A 15,187-nucleotide genomic window follows, 5' to 3' on the forward strand; every position below is an offset into this window, starting at 1 on the left:
TACCTTAGGTCCCTCAAAAACACGCGCCTCTTCCCTCCGAAATTCTTGGACCAAAATATCCTTATGTTTTACATTAGTCTAACGTCTTTCACTTTTTGAAATTTTTCAAAACTTAAAAATTTGATAGCTTTTGATTTAGATGTCCATTCTTAACAAAAATTATATTTTTTGAATGCTCTTGTTGAGATCTATCAAACATGATCCATGATAAATATGAAATTCATAAAAAATAAAAGTAAAAATTGACAAAATTTCACTGAGTTAGAAATCAACTTGAAAGTAAATTTGTCTGACTATATTTGTAGAGAAATTTCAGAAAAAGTCAAATATGCTAGAGAAAATCAACATGTAAGTAAATTCCTCTAACTACATTCGGAGAGAAATTTTTTTAAAAAAAAATCAATATGCAAGTCAATTTCTCTTACTACATTTGCAGAGAAATTTTAGAAAAAAGCAAATGTGTTGGAGAAAATTAACATGCAAGTAAATTTCTCAGACTACATTTGCTGAGAAATTTCAAAGAAAATCAACATGATAAAGAAATTTTAGATACAATGAAATTTCATATTGTAAGTGTGTGGTGGCCAAAAAGATCAACATGACAGAGAAGTTTCAGATATAAGTCCAATGAAATTTCCAAAAAAATTCATTTTGTGAATAAATTTCTCTAATATGGGTCCAATGAAATTTTACACAAATTTCTCTATAAAGAAAAATTCAGATTAATTTTACTTGGTATAGATCCAGAGAAATTTTAGCAGGTCCTCCAAATTCTCTGATATAGGTCCAATGAAATTTCTCTAGTATAGGTCTAAAGAAATTTTACACAAATTTTACACAAAATTCTCTATGAAGGAAAATTCAAATTAATTTTACCTGGTATAGGTTCAGAGAAATTTCTGGTAAAGCTCTAGTAAAATCTCTTTGGTATATAGGTCCAAAGAAATTTTAGACAAATTTTACACAAATTTCTCTATGAAGAAAAATTCAGATTAATTTTACCTGGTATAAGTCCAGAGAAATTTCTGGTATAAGTCTAGTGAAATCTCTCTGGTATAGGTTCAAAAAAATTTCAGTTAAGTCCTCCAAATTCCTCTAAATCCGTGAGTTTATTTTTGTCCATGATCACCTACTCCTTATTCTTCTGTAAATAGATCAATGACCCATCTTCATGGTAGTGGACGAGGTAAACGGGGTGGATATGGCCGCAAAAACGATAAAGAGAGGTTCGGAACTCGCTGTCGAATACATGGACAAGGCCAGCAATAAGAAGCGGTCATCGAAGCGAAAGGAAATAAAAGTGGAGGTGGCAGTGGCAATGGTAGTGGCAGTGTCGGAGAATAAGGAGATCGTGGATTTGGATTCTAGGATTTGGGAAGCGAAGATTATAAAGTGGTGGAGAGATCTAAATTTGTAGAGAGAGAGAAGAGAGAAGAGAGAAGATAAATGAAAAGACGATATTGGAGTGGAAACCGACGATGGCAATGAAGCGGAAAGAGGTGGCGGTGGTAGAGAGTGAGGAGATGGTGGATTTGGGTTTTAGGGTTTGGAAAGAGAAAGATCAAAGAGATCAGTGAGATAGATGATAAAAAGAAGAGAGATCCAAAAATGTAGAGAGAAGAGTGAGGGTAAATTAATAATTTTTTTGAATAAAATAAAAATAAAAGATGTAAAGGATCTTATCTAATAATAAAAAAATTGTGAGCTTTTTCTACTGTCCAAAGTCAGTGAGTTTTCTAAAAAGAGGATAAAGTGTATGATTTAAGCCCACATTAGTTAAAATAATTAAGGGAGAACAAAAAAATCTAAAAGGAGGATAAAGTGTATGATTTAAGCCCCACATTAGTTAAAATAATTAAGGGGAAAAAAAAATCTAAAAGGGGTATAAAATGTATGATTTTAGCCCATATTAGTTTTTTTTTTTTTTAGATTCATAAAATGGATATGTAGATAGGCTACTCCAACATATCCGCCGCTAGACTCGAACCCAAGTCTTGTGCAAGGGATTCGAAGGTCTTATCCACTGAACCAACCCCCTCTTAGTGCCCATATTAGTTAAAACAAGTGAACAATGAGCTCCCAATTTTCCTACTTGTTTACAAATAATTAAAAGGATACTTACGTATAGGTCCTAATAAGTAGATTTATTGTCTAATAGGTCCTATAAAAAAAATTATTATACAAAAAGTCACTAATTATAAATTTTAGTAACAATTTATAAAAATCATAACAAAAAAAATCACTAAATTTATCACCCACTCCCTTTTTCAATAGAGTAACAAAATAAAAAATATATATATAAAAAAAAGTAGCCATCTCATATGGTGTGCAGCAGTTGTTGGTATTTCTATTCGTTTCTTGGTGCTTGGTTGCATTCCTTTCTGGTCTTTTTCTCTACCCTTTTTTTGTTTGGTTGGCTTCTTCTTCAGTTCTTCCCCCCCCCCCCCCCCCCCCCTTCTCTCTCTCTCTCTCTCTCTCTCTCTCTCTCGGAATGTTGGTTTCGACTTTTTGATTATTTTTAAGTCTTGTTTAGAATAAATATTTTTTTTGACTATTTTAACTTTTGTAAGAGAAAAAATGAAATGATTATAAATTAAATGTGATATTTTATTTATTGGACTAAAAAGGTTTATTTTGTCTTTTTATAATTAAAATAGTCAAAAAAATTAAAAAACTTGACATTGCTATATATGTTATGTGCTAAACGTGTGGCACTAACACATTCCTTAAAAAGATAATCAAATAGTTATATTAATGATGCTTTCTAATCCAATATCATTGATCCAAATCTAAGTGTACCTAATCAAAACATAGACTCAAACTTCTTGCAAAGCTATCGATGTTCATTGCTTGCCATTTTAATGTAAACAGTAATTAATTGCTTATTAGATTCTTGTAACTTTAGTTGATGTTGATTACTAAACAGTGATCAAGCACCTTCTACACCTTAATATAAATTGGAAGCCTATGATGGTGCAAGAGCATCTCCATTAGAAGTGTTAAAATTAGTTTGTATTAACCGATGGAAAGTGACAAAGTTTAGCTTAGAATAAGTTAAAAAGTTAGTTACAAGTTAATTTTTAATTTTTAATCTATTTTGAATCATATCATCTCTCATATTTTTTATATACAAAAAGATGAAAAATCAAAAAATTAAAAATCAAAAAATTAATTTTTAACCAACTTTTTAAACCACTCCTCAATTACTGAGTGGGTAGGTGCTCCAATGAAAACTTAAAGTAGGTAACATGTGTGTAAAGTGAAAATAGAGTGAACTATACATGTAAAGTGAAAATAGAGTGAACTATACATGTTATTTAAATAATAATTATATTTTTAACAAAACTTAAGGTCTTAAGTTTAAAATTTATTTACAGTGTATATAATAATCTTTAATTTTTTAACATATGTAAAATTGTCACTTGACATAAAAGGGGAGAAGATTTTACTAAGGTCTCGTTTAGGAACAGGTTAATTTAGTAATTTTTTAATTATTTGGCTAAAATATGAATTAAAAAAAATTAGTATGTTTGGGATAATTTTTTAATTTTTTATAAAAAGATATACAAAAAGTAAAGAGAAAAGAAAATTTTTAACTTTTTAATATGAATTATTAATTTGTTGATTAATTTAATAATTTTTTAACTTTTTAACTAAAAAGTTCAGTCGACAAACGAGGCGTAAATCAATTCAGACTTCTACTTAATAATAGTATTATAGATAATTAAGGGGAAAAAAATCTACTACTGTGGTTGGAGTTGATTTTGGACCTACTAGTCTCTCTCCCTCTCTCTTTTTCTCTTCATAAAAATTAATCGATATTTGAAATTCGACCCCGTTCCACCCATTCAATCTTCCATGGACGCCCCTCCACCTTCTCCCAAACCCCTCCACTCCCCTACCGTCGCCTCCACCGACGCAACCCCCACCGCCGCCTCCGCCGTCGCCGTCGATTCCAATTCAACGGCCGAAATCCTGCCCCCATCAAAACCCACCATCGACGGCGGCAAACCCATCACCATCAAAACCAAGAAGAACCAGAAGAAGAAGAAGAAGCTCTTCATGGATGGCTCTGAAGCAACATCGTCTTCAACCTCGTCGGTTTGTTCTACCTCGCATTCTATACAGAGAGGGGTACGCGTTGCGACTAAGCAACGAAACCCTAGAGTCTTGATCGCTTCGGCTCGGCAAAAGGAATGCGATGTCGAGGCCTTGGCTCTCCCTCTCGGAATGTCGATTGCTGCTGTTGTTGCTCAGGTACGATCAATTTCATTGCTTGTCATTGTGGAAAACTAAAATCAGATTTTTGGGGAAAAGCCTTTTCCTGGGAAAAAAAAAAAAAAAAAAAAAATCGGATTTTTTTTCCTCTTTTGAGAGAGATTTAATTCTAGAAGACTTTGGGTTGTATGTAGCTGATTTTTGACTGTTTGGGTTTGGTTGGAGTTTTATGTTTCTTGATTATTTTGGGTACAATTTTGAATTTTGTTTCTTGATTATTTTGGGTACAATTTTGAATTTTGTTAATGGTTTTCTTGATTTGTTTGGGTACAATTTTGCATTTTGTTAATGGTTTAGATTGTCAAATAAATTGTTTTTCTATCAAGTTGTTGATATATAACAAGCTAATGATCATGGTTAATAAGTAAAATTAGTGAAGAAACAAATGTTATTAAAGCTTGTGCATCACGGTCCGAGTAGTACGTCTCAGGTGTAAATTGTACGCCTTTTGCGCATCAGCATATCTGGAGTATACATATAGAGAGAGTTTGACTTGAGTTGTTGTTAAACTCGTCTAATGCATTGTTTAAACATTTAATAAATAAATGAAACTACAAAAAAATACAAAGGTCACTGTGAAGTTCAATAATTGAAAATAAAGTATGTTGGTTTCACCTTTGATGATGGCAAATTTTTTTATCTGTAGTGAAATGTTTGATGCTTAGAGGAAAAAAGTATTTACATGCTTAAGTGATATGGTTGAAATTAACAAATATATTTTTCCCTATTATATTTTCTAATGTTTTATTAAAATCTTTTAGATAATATTTCATTTTTGTGTTTATATTTTGGAATACCACATTAATTTATTTCATTGAGCACCCTTGTCTCAAAGTTTTCTATTTATTTTATGCTATTATGGGTATTTTTTTTTTAAAAGAAAAAATAATGAGAATTCATGCATATAGGTAACATGGATCTATGTTTTAGAAGGGGGTGGATTGGAAAACAAATCTATTGTTGTAGTGGTCTGAAATCTAACTTTAGTCATCCGTCTAATTAATAACCCCTTGAAATTAAAAAATTAAGCATTAATAGATTTGTTAGATATTAACATTCTATATGGCCCTGTTTGGCAAGTCGATTTTTGGTTTTTTTTTTTTTTTTTTTTGACTAAAATCCACAAAAAGACAAAATAGGCTAAAATAGCCAATAAAACAACCTATAGTCATTTCACTTGTTCTCTCACAAACATAACATCCAACTACAAAAAAATTTAACCCTCTTCTTAAATACACAAATTTTAGCCTACTAAAATAGACAAAAACTAAAATAACCTACTAAAATAGCAAATTTCCCAAACAAGGCATGGTTTCATTAACAAACATCTGTTGTTCAAGGGTCATTCTACAATACAAACCTCTTTTTGTGTGTGTACCATATGCAAATTATGATAATTTTTGATATTGATACTACAAATGTCATAACTAAATCACTTTCAATCATAACTGAGAGACACACAATGGGTCATAACCAAATACCACTCGTTAGATTTAGGGTTTCTCCTATAATTTTGTTGTATTTGTAATAAAAATGAAGACTCTCTACATGAATCTTAAGTCTCGTGCATTTGGTTGCCCTGACGTGCCACCTCATGCATTCGACCTTCCAACTTGCATTTGCATAGGAGTGAAGGATCAGAGCATGTCCATCACCTTCTGGCATGGGTGAGTCTAATGTCTGAGGCTAAGGCTAAAGATTTTTTTTTTATCCTTGCTCAAAGCAAGCCTTACGGCATTAACTTTTAAAGATCTTGTCAAGCAATTCCCTGATTCACTATCGTGCAACTTTTCAAAGTGACCCTTTTGTTTGATTTTTCTGTTGGAAATTAATTAATATTATGTGAGAACTTGAACTGTGAAAATAATTATAACAATTAGATTTCCAGTCACAGGTGAGTGTGATATGTGAGGGTAAGGCTAAAGGGTTTTTCTTATCCTTGTTCAAAGCAGGCCTCATGACATTAGCTTTAAAGATCATGACAATAAATTCCTTTTTTTTCACTATCATGAAACTTTCCAGAGTGACACGGGGCTACTTGTTCAGTGGTTAAACTCCTCATATCAACGTTGAGGTTGTAGGTGCAAACTTGAGGGCAGCCACTTTGTGCAAATTATGCCAAAGGTTAGGTTTGCACTCAATTCTATTCCTCCCAGACCCCCATCTATTGGGAGCTAAACTGGGTGTTTTTTTTTATATACTTGCCAACATCCAATAGAAGCATGGGTGACTTTTGTTGTTTTTTAAGATTAACATTTGTAGCTTTTGGGTAATACATGGATATGGTGCATATGGATCACAGGTCCTGGAAAGAAAGTATGCTACTAGGGAAACAATGGCTGTTGATCACCTTTCTAAGGTACTTCTCTACTTCTTTTTAGACCAACATGTGTTTTGAAATTATACTCCCACAAATGGATCCACCCAGCCATAGATGAAAGTCCTCCATCAATGTGTTATTTCTTGGCATGGCACACCCATTTTCACATATGGTGAAATTTCCCAGTGGGTATTTTTTTTCAACTATGGATCAACCAAATGTTGCTCCACTTGGATTGTTAAACAACTTTCATTATTTCATTTGCACTTTTTTGCCAGCTTTATCTTGCACTCCAAAAGAAATGTGTGCTGATTGTTGTTATTCAATTACTCTCTTGCAGATCTGCTCTTTGGCTGTCAGAGAATCTTTAGCCAATGTAAGCCAGACCTCAACTGTTGACTCATCTTTTGACTGGTTGTCAAGTTAAGTTTTTTCTTGTAGTTGATATTGCTCGACACATTGAAGATGTTAACCTAGAATTTATGAAGTTATTGTTTTGATTGGATGTGTGGAAACAGGTATTTGGGGACAACAAGTTTGAATTGTTTGTGAGGAACTTTGAGAAATCATTCCGGAGCACCTTGATGACTCTTAGATTAATCAATGAATCTTCTCAATACACTGGAGAACACCCAAGATATTCAAACAAAGAAAATGACTATTTAGATGTGATTCCTCCAATGTCTCTCAACAAAGAACATGGTTTCTCTTGCAGTTCTAGCATAAAAGCTTGTCATTCAGAAGAAGCTGAGGAGCATTTTGGCACTCTCGAAGAGAGAGAGCAAAATATGCAAATTGATTCAAAAACTCAGGAGCTGGTTTTGCATGGTGGGGGAATAAACCGACAGTTGTCCTGTGTTTCTTCTTTCACAAATCGTTCTGTAATTAACCAGTCTCTGTTTAGCACCCTTGAAAAATCTGTCATTGAACAAACTCGTTCTAACGACCTCAAGGCATTTGAGATTGGTCTCATCACGAAAAAATTACAACTGAAAGAGAAACAGCTTTCTCTTAACTCTGATTTAAATTTCTTGGAGAGGTGCAAATTATCTATGGGTATTTCAAAGGCATCATTTAAAGCTGAGAAATTCAAAAATGAATTAGAAGAAACAAGACATGCTGTGCTGCTTAAAACGTGCATAGACTGTCTTGTTGCTGGTTTGCTCATCATGTTGGCCTCAGTTGCATATGGAGCTTATGTTTATTCACACAACAGGCTAACTGAAGCTACCGCATCCTGTACGCCTTCTGAGGTAAAGACTAAGGGGCTGTATGTATTCTTGTTCTGGATTTCATTGATCAAACTCTTCTCTCAAAGTCTGAAGTTTTACTTTTGATTTGACTTCTTTTAGAAGATGTTCTTATCTGCACACCAACAGTTTTTTTAAGTTAATATACAGCATCATATGTTTTTAGATTAGATTTTCTGACAGTTCAATTAGAAATCTCGCCAGGACCATCAACTAACTTCTGCTTTTTGAACCATGCCCACAACAGAGGTAGTCTTCTCTGTAAATCGGGAAGAATTCTTTGAACAGACAGATTGGAGGAATACTTGAGTTGGTCCTTCTATTCTTTCTACCACAGGATATCCTATTTTTGAGCTTACAGTTCAATTTGACAATTCACCTGCTTTTCAAGATCCAAAATATTGATGAATCTAATAAAAATCTTTTACAGCCAAAATTATGGGGAAGAAATTATAATAATTGAATAAAGGGTAAATTACGCTAATCTCCTCCAAGATTTGGAGAAAATACAGTAAGCCCCACAAGTTTTTGGCATAATTATATTGGGCTCTCTTAATGTTTTAATTTACATAACACTTGGCTAGCTTCCTTTTCATTAGTAATTCGATAGCTATATATGGGTGGAAAAGTGAGGTTGTCATCTCTTTTATACTGAAATATATATATATATATATAGTCTACCTTGTTTATCTTTGTGTTTGTACATAACTAAAATGGAGGTCGGTATAATTATGCCAAAACCGTGGGGTTGGTTGTATTTTCTCCAAACCTCGGGAGGTTAGTATAATTTACAGTTGAATAAAATATATAATGAATTGTTACTATCCTTTACCTCGTTTTTATGATTTGATATAATTTTCTTTGTTATTGAAACCTGAAAGTTGGGAGAAAAGAATCAATTTTCAAAAAGGTTGGAGGTGGTTCTTAGTTGCCAAACTTGTAGTTTTTGGTTGTTTTTGCTACTATTATCCATCATGCATAATTGATTCTTTTGCTACTCTACTCCTTTTCTGTATTTAGGTGATAAGTGTTCTTATTAGGATTGGTTCTATTTCAGAGGTCCAAGTCTTGGTGGGGGGTCCCAAACCCCATGGCATCTGTCAATTCAGGACTGCGAATCCTGTGGTGTCAGGTTCAAGTTGTCAGCCGTATGCTATTTGGCATGTTAATGATCTTGGCAATTGTGTATTTGCTTCTCCAGCGTTCTGCGATGTCTACACAGACAATGCCAATTACCTTCATTCTCTTGCTAGTATTTGCCTGTGGTTTTGCAGGCAAGCTTTGCATAGACACAATGGGGGGAAGTGGATATCATTGGCTCTTGTATTGGGAAGTTCTATGCTTTTTGCATTTATTTTCAAATGTTTGGACCTCGGCTTTGTTCCTTATTCTCCATGGTCCCATTACCGTGTGTCAAGGGCCAAACAGCAGTACAATAGTCCCTTATTGGATCAGGCGATTTTTGTTCTATGCCACCATGCTTCTGTTTCTACCATTGCTATGTGGTCTTGTGCCTTTTGCAAGTCCTGTGGAGTGGAAAGATCACTTCTCATCAAGGGTGATAGATTTCTTGCAAAGTACCAGTGATTGAAACTGAAGCCGTGTGGTAAGAAGAGCCTACTGCATTTTACATCAAGTCAAAGGTATTCTCTTCGCTCTCGACTATTAGTAGTTTTTTTTTTTTTTTTTTTCTGTACTACTACTCAGATGAATGTAGTGTATTTGGCAAACACAAGAACACAGGTGTGTTGACGCGAGCGATTGTTCTAATTTTATTTATCAAGTAATATTATTACCTTCCTCAATTTGTCTGTTATTTTGGGGTTTTCTTGTTAAGGGGAAACGAAATAGAGCTGGGTTCCGAGTTTGTACTTGATTTGTATTGTAACATTAAGTTATACTATAAGCTGAATACATTGACACAAGTTATGTAACTTCGCACCTTGTACTTTGCACATTACTGTTTTTGTTTTTTTTTTAGCAGTGTTGATTCTGTTGAAATGACAATGGTTGTTGATTCAGTTGAAATGGGAATGGTTGTTGATTCAGTTGAAATGGCAATGGTTTCACAAGCATATGATTCAGTCCGACCTGTATTTTAAGTTGGTGGTCATGTGCGTGGTTGTTAGAATTGTATGATTCACAATTTGATTCAATTCCTTGGAATTGCATGGAATGCTTCAGTTCCTCACCAATTGATTCATATGATACTGAAATTTAACCAAAACAATTCAAATCTTGTTGTTGAATCGAAAATTGAGGGAATTGTGCTATTCAAATTGTGATTCACTATTTTGGCATTTGACAACAATAGTTGCGTTGTGCTTCCCCCACAATCCTCTTTTTAGTTGAATTTTATTGATCTCCTATGAGCAACAATTTATTGGTTGTTTAGCCTAGGCATTGGTAAATAACAAACATGAAAGAAATTTACCGGGAGATTTGCTGAGAATGTCTACAAATTCCTTGGATTTGTTGAGAAAAAGGAAGAGTAAAATGCGAAAGACTAGATTTAGTAGTTTACACTTTGAATCATATTGTTAAAAATTGGCAACTCTATGGGAGGTAAGATTGCAAATAAGCTGAGCCGAGCTGAATTTTAGTATATTTGGACTTGTTTATTAAGATTTTATCGAACTTGAGTTCGAGTTTAATAAAAATTTAACGAACTGAACTCAAGTCGAATTGACTTAAGCTTGACTCTGAGCTTGAACATGTTCATGAGCTGAACGAATCAAAAAATTTATAAATTTATACTTGCATATGAGACTAAAATTACAATTAAAATTTTAATTATACAACATATATAAACATACTAAAAAAAAAAAATCAATCTTTTACCAAAATAATAATATCTACTATCTATAGTTAAATATTATTTACATTTATATTTTTTAAATATATAAATAATATATTTATCTTATTTTTTATACATATTTTTATATTATTTAATATATAAATAATAAATATTAAATGAGTCAACTAACAAACCGAACTTATATAAGTCAAGTTTTAAAATGTTTGAACTTATTTATTAAAAATTTCACGAGCTCAAGCTCTAACTCATACGCAAAACATTTAACGAATCAAGTTCAAACGAGCTTTTACTAAACCAAACTCGAACTTGTTCACAAATGACTCTGTTCATTTGAAACCCTCATGGGAGGACAACATTTGGACCTTCTTAGCCATCGAGTTCATTTAACTCTCTTCTCTTGGCAAGCCATTTATGGGAGGAACATTAACTCAATTTTCACAGATCACTTTCTATTAGTTAACACATCATTTTTAATTTGAATATATCAATTTTCAAAAAAATTTATAATTAAAAATCAGATTCCAAACTATATGTTTTAGATCCAAAGTGAATTTTCAAATCATGTAATTTTATTCAAAAGTTAATGTCCAAATAAATAAAGCTCGTAACTATTTTCAATACAGTTTTGAAAGACAAATTTCAATTGTTTACATTATTACATATTTTCCTCATTATCTATGTACAAATATTTCTGTGTTTACACACTCGCTGCATTCAGATCTCATAAAAATCACAAATTGGCCCACTATTTCATCACTATTTTGGATCCGAATCCTCTCTAAAACTTTCTTCATCCAGTAATTGATCCAAAGGACCCAATTCTGGATGAAGAAAATACTGGAGAAGATCATCACTATTTTACCTGACATTGGGTTTCGTCGAAAGCATATGCATTTCTTTCATGTTTTTCCTTTACCAATAATTTTCAAACCGAAGTAAAACAAAACCCTAATAATTTCCTTTCCATGTTCCGAACAGAGCCTAACAACTACACAATGACAGCATACTTTATGCCAACTTCGGCTTAACTTCTCCTAACCTACACCAATGTAACTGACATGATTGCAAATCCAAAGCTTATTCAGAGCATACATATCCAAAATTCCAAAAGCATAATGGGCACAAAATGATACTCAGCATATATATGAGATATATGATCCCCCCCAAAGGCTCTTAAAATGATTCAATAAACTAATTCTCCCATTCATAATGTTGTAGAACTCAACTCCCAATATTACACAACTAAGGTCTCTTTTTTCTGGGCAAAAACAAAATTACAGAACGAAGGTATTGCAACAACAAAAAAAAAATTACTGAGGAAGATTAAACCAAACTAAACTGATAATTCCCAACTACTGATCATGCCAAATAAACAGTTCCCAAAATTGGATGCCTCGGCATTGTATCCTACAAATATCCGATGGTATTAAGACCACTTTATTATTATTCTCTTTATCTATTCTTTCTTCCTCTAATGATTCTAAAAACTACGGGTTTACATTTAGAAGATGAACCAAATCAATAACCTCAGGCTGGGTTCTTCTGAATCCCAAATGAGAAAATTAGTTTTCTCCTCAAGTATAGGATATATGATCTGCATACAATTGGTCCTCGGCATCAAATCACAGAACTTTATGAGCCTTCCCGTAATATCTGTTTATAAATGGAGACTGCAAAGCCAAATACCAAAAAAAATCAAACAGTAAAAAGGCCAAAAAGAGTAGCTAGTCCAAAGATGTAGCACTGTAAACAAAATTGCCTTCCATCCCTAGAAATGTGTCCCAATAACTACCTGATGCACAAGTGATAGAGACCCGTATACAAATCTTAGAAACAAAAAACAAAAGAAGAGCTTTGCAAACTGATTAGTGGCTGAGTTAAATATTTTGAAGATTAAACACTTTAAATCCTAGAACCTGTAGAATAACAGAAAGCTAAAGACTCTCAACCCCCATTCAAATGAAACCTGTGTGCAAGGTGCCGTCAAAAATTTCTAGTCCTGCTTAACGTCATAATCCATTAAAAGGCAAAAGCATAAACGTAAGCACTCCATTAGATTCAAGCCTAAAATTATGTCAAACTTTTTACAGGTAAATATTTATTGTATTTTCGGCATTTGGCTACCACATTACAAACAAATGTTTTTACTAAAGCATATAATCAAACAGCTGATAAGCATAAAAATACAATTTGAAAAACAAAAAGGAACAACTATTGAAAATGTCACGGGTAATGGAGGGTGATTGCAGAGAATTTTTTGCTCTGTTTGGTTCCATTCCAGAATCATAATTCCACCCTCATATTCCAACCCTCTTTTTTATTATAGTTTTCAAAATATGATTCCTGTTAAAATTCACCTACTACACACCTACCACTACCACCAACTACACACTCACCTACTTCACCTACTCTCCACCTACTCCTCACCTACTACCTATGTTACATGGACTCTTCAAATTAAATCAAATACCCGTGTCGGACACCCGACACTCGGACAAGGGTATGGGATATGTGTCGGATACTTTTCAACGGATACTTCTTATATAATTGTATATAACACTATTATTATATGTATATATTGTTATATAATTGCTATAAATGTCATTTTGACACTATAAGTTAAATATAATACCATTTTATCTCACATATTAGATTAAAAATATAAAAATATGACATTTTTTTGCCGAGTCCGCGTATCTTTAAATTTATGATTTGATGAGTCCGACCTCTAGATACATACCCGCACCCGACACCCGTACCCGAGTCCATGTAACATAGCCTACTACACACTCACCTATTCTCTTCCCACATCCTCTCTTCTATATATAGGAATCATTGTAATATATCAAAATATATCAATCAATAATACACCAATTTTAACATGGTATCAGAGCAAGGTTAAGAATTTAGTATTTTTCGCTTCACCGACAGGCGGCAACCTCGCCTTGGCCGCCCGCCGGATCTCAACCTACCTAGTCCGCTAAAATTTTCTACACATACCCAGACTGTAACTTCTCTTACCTCTCTCTTACCTCTCTGTTCTGTCCATTCAAAGCTCAGAAGCGCCGGAAAACCCCTCCGGAATACCACCGCAACAACCGGTGGCGGCCAACTTAACCATCGCAACAGCCAGCGGTTCCTCCAGCTCAAGCGGTAATGGTGCAAATTGCAGTAGCAGCAGTGTGTTTGCAAGTATATTTGCATCATCAACACCGTCAGGAGTTTCACAACCTTCGCACTCACCATCTTCATTCTCCGATATGCTCTGTGCTGTGGCTGGTCCAGAGCACCACCAAACAGATCTCTCCAACAACAATCCACCGTCGACGGAGCTCGATTCACGCCGATTCCCTTCAACAACGATCTCGCGTCGATTCCCTTCAAAGAACACAACACTCTCAATCCTAAGCAAAAGCTGAATTTGGCTCAACGGCTTAAAAAAAAAAAAAAAAAAAAAAAAAAAAAGAAGAAGAAGAAGAAGAAGTATGGTGCAAACATTACGGTTGTGGTTCTTGATGAAAAGCTGAAAGAATCCTTGCCAGAGCCTGATACCCAACTCTCCAGCGCATGGGATATATTAGATATATTCGATATATAATATATATACATATACAATTAGATATATATATACTAGATATATAATATAGTATTAGATATATATACTAAATATATAATAGATATATATATATTAGATATATAATATATATACCAGCTACTCTTTCTGGTTTTGCGAAACCAATTAAAAATAAAAAATAAAAAAAGAGGTTACCCACGTGATCACCAATGCACTTTCCTTCTCTCCCTGTTTCTCTCATTGATGGTCTAACTTTTTATTTTTTTATTACTATTATTATTACATCACATAATCCATGCACTCCTGTTCCCACTCCACTTTCTTTTCTTTTTTTTTTATATTTGTTTTAATCCATCTTTTGCAAAGCCACCGAAAGTTTGCACACCCATCATCATTTTCTTTTATTTTATTTTACCCCATCATCCCCCACTTTTTGCACACACTCATACTTCTTTTATTTTTAAACCAATCTTCTTTCTCGTTTTCATTCCCCCGATAATTTATATATTTTATTAAAAACAACCAAAAAACAAAAAAAAAACAAAAAAACCACCAAAACAAATCACACATTCTCACGTGCTTCCTACCATCCGAGTTTACACAACCCATTTGTTTTTATTCATATCAGGGGATCAACCCCGATCACAATTACACAAAAAAAAAAAAACAAAACAAAACAAAAAAAAAAAAAACAAAACAAAACAACAACAAAACACAAACCAACAACAACCCACACGATTTGTTTTCTTTTCTGCAGACGGCCACACACCGACATCCCTTCTCTACTCTGCCGCCGGTCTTTTCTTCTTACCTCCGTCCTGGGCGGCCCTTGCCGGTGTTGCCTCCGTATTTCCCACTCCACTGGGCATGATCACTACTCCCTGCTCCTCCACTGCAGAATATGGCGGCCCTCCAAAACGGAACATCACGGTAGCCTTCCGTTTCAG

At 33.8% G+C, this 15,187-nt stretch overlaps 2 protein-coding genes across 2 annotated transcripts in view; one reads left to right on the top strand and one right to left on the bottom strand.

The window, feature by feature from the left end:
- The first annotated feature begins 3,692 nt into the window (after nucleotides 1–3,692).
- On the top strand, nucleotides 3,693–9,782 carry CPR5 (protein). Its single transcript, XM_028246379.2, has 5 exons — nucleotides 3,693–4,257; nucleotides 6,581–6,637; nucleotides 6,939–6,974; nucleotides 7,117–7,851; nucleotides 8,906–9,782. Exons 1-5 carry the CDS (start codon nucleotides 3,859–3,861, stop codon nucleotides 9,437–9,439), a joined length of 1,761 nt encoding a protein of 586 aa, XP_028102180.2. The 5' UTR covers nucleotides 3,693–3,858; the 3' UTR covers nucleotides 9,440–9,782.
- A 2,063-nt stretch (nucleotides 9,783–11,845) lies between these two features.
- LOC114301419 (Serine/Threonine-kinase) overlaps nucleotides 11,846–15,187 on the bottom strand; it is a 38,965-nt gene continuing 35,623 nt past the window's right edge. The window contains exon 14 of the mRNA XM_028246386.2: nucleotides 11,846–12,336. Coding sequence (XP_028102187.2) covers nucleotides 12,289–12,336 — 48 coding nt within the window. The 3' untranslated portion in view covers nucleotides 11,846–12,288. The remainder of the gene's footprint in view (nucleotides 12,337–15,187) is intronic.

The sequence above is a fragment of the Camellia sinensis genome, chromosome 1, assembly GCF_055761805.1.
Source record: "Camellia sinensis isolate YWXY chromosome 1, ASM5576180v1, whole genome shotgun sequence".
NCBI lineage: Eukaryota > Viridiplantae > Streptophyta > Magnoliopsida > Ericales > Theaceae > Camellia > Camellia sinensis.

What these genes read in the sequence shown, in the direction of transcription:
- CPR5 (XM_028246379.2), top strand. Translation starts at nt 3,859, where the DNA reads ATGGACGCCCCTCCACCTTCTCCCAAACCCCTCCACTCCCCTACCGTC. An exon ending in TTGCTGCTGTTGTTGCTCAG is followed by an intron (nt 4,258 to 6,580) that starts GTACGATCAATT and finishes TATGGATCACAG; the next exon opens with GTCCTGGAAAGAAAGTATGC. An exon ending in TCAGAGAATCTTTAGCCAAT is followed by an intron (nt 6,975 to 7,116) that starts GTAAGCCAGACC and finishes GTGTGGAAACAG; the next exon opens with GTATTTGGGGACAACAAGTT.